This window comes from Grampus griseus (assembly GCF_964374135.1).
Source record: "Grampus griseus genome assembly, chromosome: 16".
NCBI classification, from domain to species: Eukaryota; Metazoa; Chordata; class Mammalia; order Artiodactyla; family Delphinidae; genus Grampus; species Grampus griseus.
The window spans coordinates 9,093,384-9,107,824 of NC_139010.1; the positions used below are offsets into that span (position 1 = coordinate 9,093,384).

A 14,441-nucleotide genomic window follows, 5' to 3' on the forward strand; every position below is an offset into this window, starting at 1 on the left:
AGCAGTGATGTTTGAGCTAAGATCTGAAGGCTGAGGAGGGGTGGGGTAGGCCAAATTCCTTTGGTAGAAAAAGTACGTGAGAGCCTTTGCCAGTGGATAGTAAATCATTCATTGCAAGACATAAAATCCCATTCAGATTAGCTTGGGTAAGTGGGGGGTTTATTCCATCACCCTGACATCTGATGGCAGGAAAGCAAACTGCAGCTGCCCCATTGCTGTGCTTCGCCTCCCAGCAGTCACTGCACTGACTACTGTCAGTGGCGTGATGGCTGGAGCTGGGACCAGGACCCAGTCTGTGATGGCTTTGGAAGACCCCAACACTACCTTCTAGCTTCAAGCCTGCTTTTAGTTGCTGGTTTTCTGCTTTGGGACTTGTGGACATATTCAACTTAAATGGTCTATTTTTGAGCCAAACCAGTCTGTTCCTTATTTGCCTCTTGAGTGATATTTACCTGAAGTAAACACGATATGGACAGTCCTAGAGGGAAACTTGAACTGATTTCGGTTTTGGTAAATCTGAGAAACCTCTCTCTAGACCTTGCACAGGTCACGTAGGCGGCGTGTAGCTCTGAGAAACCACAAGTCAAAAACGGCTAGTGGGGGCTTCCCTGGTGGCGCAGTGGGTGAGAGTCTGCCTGCCGATGCAGAGCACGCGGGTTCGTGCCCCGGTCCGGGAAGATGCCACATGCCGCGTAGCGGCTGGGCCCGTGAGCCATGGCCGCTGAGCCTGCGTGTCCGGAGCCTGTGCTCCGCAACGGGAGAGGCCACAACAGTGAGAGGCCCGCGTACCGAAAAAAAAAAACAACAAACGGCCAGTGGCATAGCCCGTCCCCTTCTGGCCCCGGGGAAAGTGCTGAGGCTGAGGCGTACTCACTGCAGACTGTCCACTAGTGAGTGTTCCCACGCAAAAGGGGGTGCTGCCCAGACTCGATGACTTTGGGGGGGGCAAAACCCTTTCTTTTTCGGCTGCGCCACTTGCAGGATCTTACTTCCCCTACCAGGGGTGGAACCCTGGCCCTCGGCAGTGAAAGCGCAGAGCCCTAACCATTGGACCACCAGGGAATTCCCTAAAATCCTTTTTAAGCATTATCTCGCTTGATTTGCAAAAACAGCCAGCAAGGTGGGTATTATTTAGTCTGCTTTCGGATGGTGACACTGAGGCTCACCCAGGGCGATCTTGCCCAGGTTCTCAGAGTGCAGGATGCTTCCCGCTCTCCCCGAAACCCAGCCCTGCCTCTGAGCCCGGCTCTGCTCTCTGCATTCTTGTGAGTAGCGGGTGCATCAGCCCATGTACATACACCCCTCTGATCCTCACAGCCTCCCAGGGACAGGGGAAGCGGGGCTCGGGTAAAGGACCTTCCTGAGAGCACAGTTTGTAGTTGATTCATCTTTTAGATTGGGAACCCTCCAAAGACCGAACTCTTTTTTTTTTCTTTTTTTTGATTTTTTTAATTGAAATATAGTTGACGTACAATGTTGTGCCGATCTCAGCTGTACAGCAAAGGGGCTCAGTTATACACATATACGCATTCTTTTTATATTCTTTCCCATTATGGTTTATCACAGGATATTGAATATAGTTCCCTGTGCTCTACAGTAGGACCTTGTTGTTTATCCATTCTAAATGTAATCGTTTGCGTCTACCAGCCCCAAACTCTGAGCTCTTAAGTGTTAACTTTGGCATGTTCTGCTTCTAGCATTTAACCAAAAAAAAAAAAAATCAGTTTCCTTGTGGATTGATCTAGAATGTATGGGCAGCATGCGTGGAAGGATGCCTTCAGTCTCTTCTCTGGTCCTTCCCAGGTTACCCCTCTACCTGGCCTCGCTCTTCATCAGCCTCGTCTTCCTGCTGGTGAATTTAACCTGTGCAGTGCTGGTGAAGACGGGCACCTGGGAGAGGAAAGGGATCGTCTCCGTGCGTGTGGCCATCAACGACTCACTCTTCGTGCTGTGTGCCGTCTCCCTGTCCATCTGTCTCTACAAAATCTCCAAGATGTCCTTAGCCAACATTTACTTGGAGTCTAAGGTAAGGTGGACATGTGGTCGAGATCCCGCTGGTTCCCCCTGGTTCTCAGAAGAGTTCCCTGGTTTGCAAACAGAACTCAACCAATGCCTCTCACACCTGACCTCCTGCAAATGATGAGCCGGGTTGTGGTTGCCAAAACAGGGAGCCTTGTAGTTCCTTGAATTTTGTATGTGAGAAGAGTTGGCTCTGGGTGGCTTGTGGCATATGGGGGTGTGCAGAGTTACTGGCAGAGCGCTAAGACTCTGGTTTATGGATACAGCGGTTTAAGTGACATTTTAAAGGACCAGTGGCATTGACTGTGCCACTAATATTAATAGAAACACACACCTAGTGTTCCCTGCGTTCCCGGCACTTTTATAAGCGCTCTGCATGTGGAAACGACTGTAACCCTCACAACTCTATGGGAGTAGGTATCACTCACTTGATAGATAGGGAAACTGAGGCAAAAAGAGGTCAGAGGCTCGCCCTGGGTTACACAGCCAGGAGATGCAGAGCCAAGATTTGGTCTCCGCAGCCTGGCTCCGGGGTCTGGGGTCTCTCCTCTCCACCACCCTGTCGTAGTGCAGGGAGACTCAGATCCACGCTCACCCCTGCCTTGGCTGTGCCCATAAGGGGGTCCCCCTTAAGAGTGGGAACTGCTCCCGGGGTTCAGGACATCAGGCCTTTCATGGTGACAGTTCAGAGATGGAGCCAGACACGCTGTGTGTTGGGCTGCAGCCCACAGACCTGCAATCCCTGTGCATAACCAGCTTCAAGACCAAAGAAAGAGCCCGGAGTCAGCAACAGAGATATCAGTGGTTTAATAGATGGGGGAGCTTACACGTGTGAAGCAAGGTCCTGCAGAAACACCCCACCGAGTGCAGTGGACGGCAGGCAGGACTTGGTGGCGGTCTTCGCTCCCGGGGCGGGGGAAGGAGAGATTACCAGTTAAGGTGGGGGGATTGACATCCGGTGGGCTCCTTAGTTACCAGGGAAACCAGCAGAGGGGCCCGCCCCTCACCGCCCCCTTGATAAGAACATCACCAGCTGGGCCCTGGGAGCAAGTATGTAGGCAGGTCAGCCCTGTGAGTAGGTGTAGGTGAAGCGGGCCCTGGTCAGGCAGGGGATGGACAGAGGGCAAGAGAACAGCCACCCTGAGTGGGCTGACCGTACACTGGGAGAGGGCAGCTCCTGCCCGTCCTCTTGTTTAGCTGCTGTGCCCCCCACTCTAGGGTTCCTGTCTTCTCCTTTTCTTCCCCCAGAGTTACAAAGAGGGGGGCTTCCCTAGTGGCGCAGTGGTTGAGAGTCCGCTTGCCGATGCAGGGGACGCGGGTTCGTGCCCCGGTCCGGGAAGATCCCACGTGCCGCGGAGCGGCTGGGCCTGTGAGCCGTGGCCGCTGAGCCTGCGCGTCCGGAGCCTGTGCTCCGCAACGGGAGAGGCCACAGCAGTGAAAGGCCCGCGTACCGCAAAAAAACAAACAAACAAAAAACAAAGAGGGGCAGGTCTGCTGCCTGGAGCAGGGGTTCTGAGGTGCCCCTCACCAGCCTGGTCCCCGACTCTCCCTCATTGAGAAGCCTGGTGGCGAGTGGAGGTCAGGAGAGACGCCCTGGGCTCTGGCTGGACGCGGGACCCCAGGCCCACCAGCCTGTCGCCCCAGGGAGCCTGGGTTTTCTCATGTGTAAAGCAGTTGAGTGATTTCACAGCTCCTCTGCTTTGGAAATTCAGCGATGCTGTGCCCCGGGGCACCCCCCTGCCTTCCTTGCCTCGCAGCCGTGTGGCTGTAACATCTTTGGTCTGAAGACTTGAACAACTGTGCCTTCCACAATCCTGTGTCTTCAGGAGTGATCAGTAGATTAAAGTCTGCGCCTCCAACTTCAAAAATACAAAGCCTTCATCAGGGCGTCCTGTGATGTGACTGAACTCTTGCCGAATCCCAGAAGTTACTGTGGCACCGTCGTTTTCTGATTGAGAAAAGTCGGCAAATTTTAGACGTCACTTTGCCTGACTTTACTATTTATAGTGTCTCGTGTATAAGGGCTAGCGAAGGCTTTTTAAAGACAGGATTGTGATTTTTATAGGAGGGGTCACATTTTAGATTGTCGAAGTACCGTTTAGATGACCCCTATGGCAAACAAGCTAATAATAAACTACCACTGGCAAAATAAAACACTAGCTTAGATTTAGTTAATGACTTTCAAACACAAAACTCAAAAATCGGTTTCAGGTTTTTAGTTAACCGTTTCTAGCCAGGGGTCATCTGACTTTGGAAATTGAAACTTCGTAAATGGGGGCACAGATGACGCATTTTCACAGAATTGCAAGCCCTGAGTCACGTGGGGACTCCAGCACTCCCGCCTAGAGGATGCTGGGTCTTGAGGAAGTGCTCACCGCCCAGAGCCACTGTCCACAGCAGCGCTGTCTGCCAGCCGCCATCCCTCTGAGGTGGTTTTGTTGTCCTCAAGCCAGGGGCCGGGCGCTGGGCTCATAAGCTGAGAGGGTCCTTGGAGCTGAGCCAGCGGCATTTAGAGATTTAACCAAATAAGCCCTCTGACTTTCTTGTTCTTCCAAACCTAGGCCTTAGGCAAATGGTCCTGTTTTCAGGCATCTCCAGATCAAGTCCCAGGTTTTGAAGCATCTCTATGAAGATAATTTGAAGTTTGGGATGGGTGTGGTGTGAGGTGAAGTTTGCAGTTGGGTTTAAGGTCTGAGGGTGGAGGAGAAGCTTGGAGGAGACAGCAGTGCCTCTGAGATCGAAGCTTTAGCAGGTCCGAACACAGCCCATGTTCTGGGAGGGGGCTGGGGTCCTGGGCCCGGAACGGGCGCCCCCCTCATGGCTCCTTCTCTTCCAGGGCTCCTCCGTGTGTCAGGTGACTGCCGTCGGTGTGACCGTCATCCTGCTCTACGCCTCCCGAGCCTGCTACAACCTGTTCATCCTGTCGTTTTCTCAGAGCAAGAATGTCCATTCCTTTGATTACGACTGGTACAATGTGTCAGACCAGGTCAGTGGGCGCCGACGAGGGCCACCTGATCGGTGGCTCTTTGCTTTGCAGCATCCCACGTGGCAGAGAGGTGTAAGCTCCTTGATTCTGCCGCTAAATAGCTGGGTGACCTTGAGAATCACTTACCTGGGTGGTGTCTGCACCCTCACCTGTAAAGTGGGATCATAGTTCCTGCCTTGTTGCAGCTCACATGTCTTCTGAGAAAACTAGGAAACACACACACACACACACACACACACACACACACACACTTCTCCTTTCGACTTTCTGGGGCTTTTGTCAAGCAGTACTTAAGTTTTTTAAGTGCTTTCATATAAATGTAATATGATGTTATTAAAGGGTGAAATTTGCAAAGGTAAAAACAAATTGTATCCAGGTTTCAGAAAATACGTAAAATTATGAAGTTGTTTTTAATGGAGCATGTAAACTAATAGCATTTGAGGAAATCTAGACAAACGTGACCAAGAATATTAAGGTGTTAGTAAGAGCCCATTTTATATCCCAATATGAAACTCTTTCTTTTTTATAATGTATTCTAGAAATTCATAAATTATAAAACAAATGAACAAAGGTAGTGAAATATAATATGGCATCCATCTTCACAAAAGCTCAAAATAAAAAAGAATGAGAATTCGTGTTCTCTCATTTGAGAAATATCGATTCTTTGTCTCCAGCCCTGGGCAAAGTGCTGGGGACACAAAAAAGAACAGACCTAAGCCTCCCAGTAGGAGTTTGTGTCTGCTGAGGAAAAGAGCCACGCAGATAAGCCATTACAACAAAGAAACAGAAACGTCTGTAGTAGGAGTCTATTGGATTGAATGGCAAACGCTCCTGAGATGTTCCTGGAAAACACTGAATACCCAACTCTAGACAAATCCACTTCTAAAATCCCAACAGTGCTCAAACCTTGCACTGAATTGTGACTCTGGAGGAAAGAATGAAATGACCATGATAAGTTAAAACTGTGAGGACAAGATGAAATCCAGAAGAGGCACATGCAAGATGTTATAATTAGAAAGGATAAAAACCGCCACAGTGAACACCGCCGCCCCTCACCCAAACGAACAGCACAAATACAGGATGGGGGGAAGGTGGGCAAAGCACTGCTGAAGCTCTGTCCTGTTGTGAGAAATCAAACACATAAAGGTCTAAACATCCAACAATGATAAACTAGAAACTCATAATACATCGAGGATTTTCATTGTGGTAAAATATACAACACAATCGACCGTTTTAATCATCTGTGAGTGTCCCGTTCAGAGGCATTCAGTGCACTGACACTCCTGCGCAGCATCACCACCACCATCTCCAGAACTTCTTGATCTTCCCAAACTGAGACTCTGTCCCCACTGAACAACAGAGATTTGGTTTTAAAACAAAATAATTATTTCAACGTTTCTTTCAATTAAGAGCTTATAATTATAACGAACTTAAGATATCACAATTTAAAAAATTCTGTTGTTTTGGGGATATCTATTTATTTATACATATCTAGATCTATGTGTTGCAACCAAAATGATCTAGCAGCAAGCAAAACAGACGGCCCCGAGTTACGGGTTATTTATGTAGAATGGAAGAAGCACACACAACACACTTTTGAGACATGTAAGTAGAATTTGAGATGCAGAGTGTGAGAGTGACCTTTCCGAAGGAGAGCATGATTGGTTCGGTTACTGTACTTTACACGCGATGTAGTAGAGAAGGCAAAAGGATTCCGTTCAGGGGATTGGCGCCTATGGTTTGATGTAGGTGCAGTCTTCCTTTGAAATGATGGCCTTTCTGATCGACTTGCCCAGAGACAACCTCACCTTCCCTCTGCCCTACAGAGAGGACAGCACTGCTATGCCACATCCACTCAGCCATCTCACGGGTCCGGCAGGTAAAAATCCTGGACTCAGAGAATTTTTTTCTAGACAATCTAGCCTGCAGTAAAGCTTTAAAGGATAAATCATAGGATGTGGTTAATGTGAAGAGAAGTTTAAAAACTGACACGTTCATCCCAAGGATGAGACCAAGGGTAACACGTGATACGCTGCTCTTAAGAATCGCGAGAAGGCAACAGAGCATTCTCATTACTCAGTTGTTGAAGGAAAGAAAATCAGCTTAGAGACTTAATTTGGATGTAAGGAAGGTTCTTGGAGGGTGAAGGAATAAAACCTCAGAGATTGGCATTATCTGTCTTTGAATATTTTGAAGAAGATAATTATCTATCCTGTCTGGTTTAAATAACTCCCCACCTGAGGTCTGGACCATTAGTAGTATCTGATTTCAACATGCACATTTTTGGGGGAAAGAATTACACTGTATTCGATTATTAGTCTCTGTCATGTTAGAAAGAATCGAATCAAACTTATTTCCTCTGCCCTCAACCTAGCGACTCTCTTATTTTCTTCTCTTTTCAACAGGCAGACTTGAAGAATCAGCTGGGAGATGCCGGATACATAGTATTCGGAGTGGTCCTCTTTGTGTGGGAACTCTTACCTACCACCTTAGTGGTCTACTTCTTTCGAGTTAGAAATTCTGCGAAGGACCTCGTAAGTAAACCACTTTGTATTTGCAGAAAACATCTCCTAATTCTAATCACGAAGCATACAGTTGGAATTTTTTCTTAGATTTTTCAATAGAGAGCCTCTTCCATCCTATTCTGATATGAAAAGTTCCTTGTCTATTTAATTGAGACTTTCTTTTCCCTTAATTATCTTTTGAGGGAAATTTGTTTTTCAGTTTAGCTTTATTTTACAAAAAAAAAAAATTTAAGTTGCATCTTGAGGCCTGGAGATAGTGGTTAACTTTTTATTCTAATGAAACAGCCACCTCACTAGTATTTGAGGCTTGACTTGCTGTGAACCAAAGGTAGAAGCTTTATTTTAGCAAAGGAAAATAGAGAATGGTAGTTCAGCTCTTCACCCCTGTGTTGTGCTGGTTGGTGATTAGGGGGTGGAGTGATGGGGAGATACAACCTTATTGTGAAGAATGCTAAAGTCACTCCCCCAATTTGGTCATGTTTCTGCTCAACCAGCTTCATATAAATGTCTTTATGGGGGCGGGGCAGAAAAATGCCAAACCCGGTGGAGTGGGGAGGCTCCCGGAAGCTTTGCTCCCTGAATTATCCCATCCATAGGAACTAGTGGTAGGATTTTGAGTCACTCATCTGTGAAGCCCACAGAAAAGTACAGTGAACGGTTTTTGGCCAATGGAAGCAAAGTGTGGGTGGCAGGGAAAGCATAGATACGTAACTAACCTGTTTTGTGTTTTATCTTGTCTTTTGTTTTGTTTTCTTATTCATCTCTGGATAGTCACTAGTGAGCCAGGAATAGGGGAAAAAAAAAAAAGTCATACTGGAGCAGGGTGGGTAGTGGAGAAGCACAGCCTGACCAATGGGCCCTTGAAGACAGAGTGTGTGGGCACTGTTTTCTAGATCTGAGAGTCAGTTTCCTCACCTTTTATTATTTTTAGCTTCAGGACAGCAGTTCTCTGCTCTGACCTTTACTGGCATTGGGAACACCTGGAGGCTTCTGTAAAGTCAGACCCAAATGCTTCCTCATCAGTGGCAGAGAAACATGGGGAAGGTGGGCAGGGGACTCCAGGCCAGAGTCTAGTGCCTTGTTTTCTTTCCTTCTCTGAAGACAGACAGTTGAAGCTTTCTGGAAAGAGCCTCTTAACAAACATCCCCGTGCTCACTGTGCTTCTCCTCGGCTCCATGGGCCTTCTCACCAGTGTGACAGAGGCTTAGGAACTACACTCCCTAAACCCAAGGCAGCCTGAAGGAGAGAGTACACATCTGAGTCCTAAGGGGTGAAAGACCGTTGTTCAAAATACTATTTTTTTTTCTCTTGATATTTAATGTTCTTTCCATCACATCTCTGTTGATTAAAATCAAAGAAAAAGGGGCTTCCCTGGTGGCACAGTGGTTGAGAGTCTGCCTGCCGATGCAGGGGACACGGGTTTGTGCCCCGGTCCGGGAAGATCCCACATGCCGTGGAGCGGCTGGGTCCGTGAGCCATGGCCGCTGAGCCTGCGCGTCCAGAGCCTGTGCTCCGCAACGGGAGAGGCCACAACAGTGAGAGGCCCGTGTACCGCAAAAAAAAAAAAAAAGAAACAGTATAAAGAATCATCCTGGTTGAGTTTCAAAGTACTATTTTATTAAGTGAATACAGAATATTAGGGATAGTCTCATTTGTACTCTTAGGTCTCACTGTCCAGGGAAACGTGTCAGCCTTAACACACTCTGTGTGTATGTGTATAGAGTTACTTGGCTATTGTGTTTGAATATATTTACTGTTTAGGGTATTATCTAGAGCAGTGGTTCCCAAACTTTTTGGCGTCAAGACATTTTACACTGTTACATTATTATTTGTTGTTTTGTTTGTTTTTATTGAGGTATAACTGATATAACATTATATTCATTTTAGTTTACAGTGTAACGATTTGATATTTATATATATTTCAAAATGATCACCACAGTACGTCCAACTAATGTGTCACCACACATAGCTTATCAATTTTTTTTCTTGCAGTAGGAACTTTCAAGATCCATTCTTATAACTAATTTCAAATGCAATACAGTATTAACTATAGTCACCATGTTGTACATGGATCCCCAAGACTTATTCATTTTATAACTGGGAGTTTGTATCTTTTGACTTTCTTCACCCATTTCACCCACCTCCAACCTCAGGCAACCACTAGTCTGTTCTCTGTATTTGTGAGCTTGGGGTTTCTTTGTTTTTAGATTCCACATATAAGTGAGATCATATGGTATTGACCTTTTTCTTTTTCTAGTTGACTTATTTCACAACATAATGCCCTCAAGGTCCAACCATATTTTTGCAAATGGCGAGACTTCATTCTTTTTTTTTTTTTAATTTTATTGAAGTGTAGTTGATTTACAATGTTGTGTTAATTTCTGCTGTACAGCAGTGACTTGGTTATACATATATGTATTCTTTTTCATATTCTTTTCCATTATGGTTTACCAGGAGATTTCATTCTTTTTATGGCTGAATATTTCTAGCGTGTGTGTTATCACATTTTCTTTATCCATCCATGCATTGGTGGACACTTGGGTTGTTCCCACATCTTGGCTATTGTAAATAATGCTGCAGCGAACATGGGGGTATATATATCTTTTTGAATTAGTGTTTTCGTTTTCTCCAGATAAATATGCAGAAGAGAAATTGCTGGATCGTGGTAGTTCTGTTTTTAATTTTTTGAGGAAGCTCCATAGTGGCTGCACCAATTTACATTCCCACCAGCAGTGCACGTGGATTCAAGGATTCCCTTTCCTCCACATCCTTGCCAACACTTTCTTTTTTTTTTTTTTGATTATAGCCATTCTGACAGGTATGCAGAGATACTGATTGTGGTTTTGATTTTTATTTCCCTGATCATTAATGACATTGAGCATCTTTTCATGTAACCAGTTGGCCATCTTCTTTGGAAGAATGTTCATATCCTCTGCCCATTTTAAAATCAGATTGTGGTGGGTTTGTTTTTTGTTTTGCTATTGAGTTGTATGAGTTCTTTATATATTTTGTATATCAACCCCTTATCAGATCTAGGATTTGCCAATATTTTCTACCATTCAGTAGGTTGCCTTTTCATTTTGTTGATGGTTTCCTCTGGTGCGCAGAAGCTTTCTGGTTTCATGTAGTCCCACTTGTATATTTTTGCTTTTATTTCCTTTGCTTTTGGAGTCAGATCCAAAAATCGTCAAGACTGATGTCAAGGACGTTATTGCCTATGTTTTTTCTAGGAGTTTTATGGTTTCAAGTCTTTCATCCCTTTTTTAAAAAAAAATTTATTTTTGGCTGTGTTGGGTCTTCGTTGCTGCGCGTGGGCTTTCTCTAGTTGCGGTGAGCGGGGGCTACTCTTCGTTGCGGTGCACGGGCTTCTCATTGCAGTGGCTTCTCTTGTTGCGGAGCACGGGCTCTAGGTGCATGGGCTTCAGTAGTTGTGGCGTACAGGCTCAGTAGTTGTGGCACACGGGCTTAGTTGCTCCGTGGCATGTGGGATCTTCCCAGACCAGGGCTCGAACCCATGTCCCCTGCATTGGCAGGCGGATTCTTTTTTTTTTTTTTGCCGTACACAGGGCTCTCACTGTTGTGGCCTCTCCCGTTGCAGAGCACAGGCTCCAGACGCACAGGCTCAGCGGCCATGGCTCACGGGCCCAGCTGCTCCGCGGCATGTGGGACCCTTCCGGACCGGGGCACAAACCCGTGTCCCCTGCATCAGCAAGCGGACTCTCAACCACTGCGCCACCAGGGAAGCCCCTGTTATCTATCTTTCTGATTCAGGATGCCCTGATAAGAGATCTCACTGTGGCTTTTGATTTGTATTTCCCTGATGACTAATGATGTGTCAAGCATTTTTTATGTACTTATGGGCCATTTGTATATCTTCCTTGGAAAAATGTCTATTCAGATATTTTGCCCACTTTTTAAAAAATTTATTTTTCTTTGGCTGCAGTGCATGGCTTGTGGGATCTTCGTTCCCCAACCAGGGATTGAACCTGGGTGCTTAGCAGTGAGTGCAGAGTCCTAACCACTGGACCACCAGGGAATTCCCTGCCCACTTTTAAATTGAGTTGTCTTTTTACCATTGAGTTATGAGTCCTTTATATATTTTAGATATGTCCCTTGTAAAGATATGTGATTTGCAAATATTTTCTCATTCTGTGGCTGTCTTTTCACTTGATGGTCTTTTGACAGAAAAACGTTTTTAATTTTGAAGTCCAGTTTATCTGTTTTTTTGGTTTGTTGCTCATGTTTTTGGTGTCATATCTAAGAATCCTTTGCTAAATTGTAGGTCATGAAGATTTGCCCCTATATTTTAAGAGTTTTATAATTTTTAGTCTTTCGTTTAGGTCTTTGATCTATTTTGAGTTACTTTTTGTTTATGTGTGAGGTAAGGGTCCAACTTCATTCTTTGTACAGACATTCTTGAACTGCTATAAACAGTAAATTTGAAGGTGTCCCACCTTGTATAAGTTCCGCTTTGCTTCCTATGTTTGGCTAGGTGAGTCTTAGAAAAGCAGAAATTCACATATAGATATCCATCCTATAATAACCTTTTTTCATACTCTATTGGTTAACTTTTAAATAGACCACTAGGGACTTCCCTGGTGGTCCAGTGGTTAAGACTCCGTGCTTCCACTGAAGGGACTGCGGGTTCAGTTCCTGATCGGGGAGCTAAGATCCCACATGCTGCACCGTGTGGCCAAAAAAAAAAAAAAAAAGACCACTAATGATATGTACAAAGATGTCAAACAAACGTGGGATTTTATGCCAGGTTGAAGCCACAAACGCGAAATCCGCATATACAGAGGCCTGACTGTACTATATCATTTTATATTAGGGACTTGAGCGTCCTCGGATTTTGGTATCTGTGGGGGGGGGGGTCCTAGAACCAGTCCCCTGTGGACAACTGTAATTTGTTTTGAGAGGTGAACTCAGCTTGGGGACAGAAACAGGAGAGGCAGATTATAGAAACTGGATAAGAAACTCTCTCAAAATTTCATCATTTCATTATTTTAGTTTGTTGTGAATGCCCACATCATTATACAGGTTTATATCTAATTTGGGACTGTCTAGTTTGGCTGATTTGGGTATTGTCTGATTTTTCTGTAAGAGATTAAAACAGTGATCATTCACTGCTGCAAGCAGAACTCTGAAAGAAGATTTTGTCCATACTGATGAGAAAAAGTTAATACCTCTTAAATTAAACAGTAACTGAAATGAACACTCCAGCTACAAGTGCCTCCATCCAGGTGGATCGAGCATCTTTAGTCTCTTGCAAGAAAGAGATGTTATTTATCTTTGCCTCGTGCAAGGCACAGTGTCTGAAAATACACTGAACCATTACATTGTCTTTCTAGACCAACCCTGGAATGGTCCCCAGCCATGGATTTGGTCCCAGATCTTATTTCTTTGACAACCCTCGAAGATATGACAGTGATGATGACCTTGCCTGGAACATTACCCCTCAGGGACTTCAGGGAAGGTAAGACCCTAGTTCATGCTGGAGGGGCGTGGTTAGGAGGCTGAGGGCCGAGCCAATGAAATGGATTCAAACTAAACGGAAATGCCTGCATCAAACCCCAGAGCTGGAGGTAGGGTGAGGCCAACAGAAAAGGAGGGGAAGCATCTGAGTAGTAAGACTAACTGCAACCAGAGTCGAGACCCGCCTCCTGAGATCATGTGCTTCGCGACCTCTGCCAAGGCCACGTCGTGGTCTGCAAACAGGAGGTGGGGTAGCTACTGGATTCCCTTCCCACTCTTCAGCCCAGGGACGCTTCAGCCACACTTCACTGCTCAGCGATCATCCTGTCCCTTCTTTCAACCTGTGAATCTGGGACTTCAAGGCCAGCAGGGGCGAGAGGGGCAGAAAGGGCTGACCTAGTGCTTGCCAGGCTCCTCTCTTCACTCTGCCCGTCCTCCCAGGATCCCTGGACTGTTCCTGTGAAAGGGTAGCTTCCGGCTGAGTGTTTTTTAGAAGTGAAAGCTTATCTTATGAAACCCTTTGTGAATTTAAAGACCTACCGTTACATATTAAGGTAAATTCTTTTTCCCCCTGGGGCAAAATGATAAAGCTATGCTTGCTTTTCTGCTCTTTACTACTACAGTAAAATCCTTAGAAAACCTTAAAAGAGGTCTGAAAGGAGTCCTTGTTACAGGGTCAGAAAAAGCTGGGAGAATACCTTGCTTTCTCAGTGGATCAGGGAGCAGAGAAATCCTGGTCAGACGACAGAATAAAATATAGTGCTGGGGAAAAAAGAACAGTCCACCCAGCCAGCAGGTGTAAAGAACACAGATAATTGGGAAAGGAGTCAGTGAACTCCAGGCCTTTGAGGTCAAAAGGTGTCCCACCTCTCTTCCCTAAAACTGTTCTCTTCTCCAGTCCCCACGGCATTGCCTGTTCGCTATGTATGTCCCTCTATAACCTGCTGGAGCAGCCCTAACCTCTCACGTGCCGGAAGAGACACAGCTGAGGGTGCCCTCACTGCCTCTGTGGAAGAAGAAAAGATCCCCTTTCCATTACACAGAGGAAAATAATGATAAAACAACAATAATGTACATTATTGAGAGCTAACTGTATAGTAACATTCTGTTATAAACATTTTACAGGTATTAACTCACAAAAGTCCAACAAGGTAGTTACCAATATTACTCCCATTCTAACAGATAATAAAATTGAGGCACAGGAAAAAAAGTTTTTTTTAAATCAAGGCACAGAAGTTATTTGTCCAAGACACACAGGTAGGATGGCCCTAGAGTCTGACATACAGAGTGAAGTAAGTCAGAAAGAGAAAAACAAATACCGTATGCTAACACATATATATGTAATCTAAGGGGAAAAAAAAGGTCATGAAGAACCTAGGGGCAAGACGGGAATAAAGACACAGACCTACTAGAGAATGGACTTGAGGACACGGGGA

At 45.5% G+C, this 14,441-nt stretch overlaps 1 protein-coding gene across 1 annotated transcript in view; it reads left to right on the forward strand.

Moving 5' to 3' along the window:
• Nucleotides 1-14,441, forward strand: part of GPR137B (G protein-coupled receptor 137B) — a 52,825-nt gene that overhangs the window by 34,236 nt on the left and 4,148 nt on the right. Inside the window, exons 3-6 of the mRNA XM_082673224.1 lie at nt 1,804-2,026; nt 4,856-5,005; nt 7,411-7,539; nt 12,882-13,006. Of these exons, the coding sequence (XP_082529350.1) occupies nt 1,804-2,026; nt 4,856-5,005; nt 7,411-7,539; nt 12,882-13,006 (627 nt within the window). The remainder of the gene's footprint in view (nt 1-1,803; nt 2,027-4,855; nt 5,006-7,410; nt 7,540-12,881; nt 13,007-14,441) is intronic.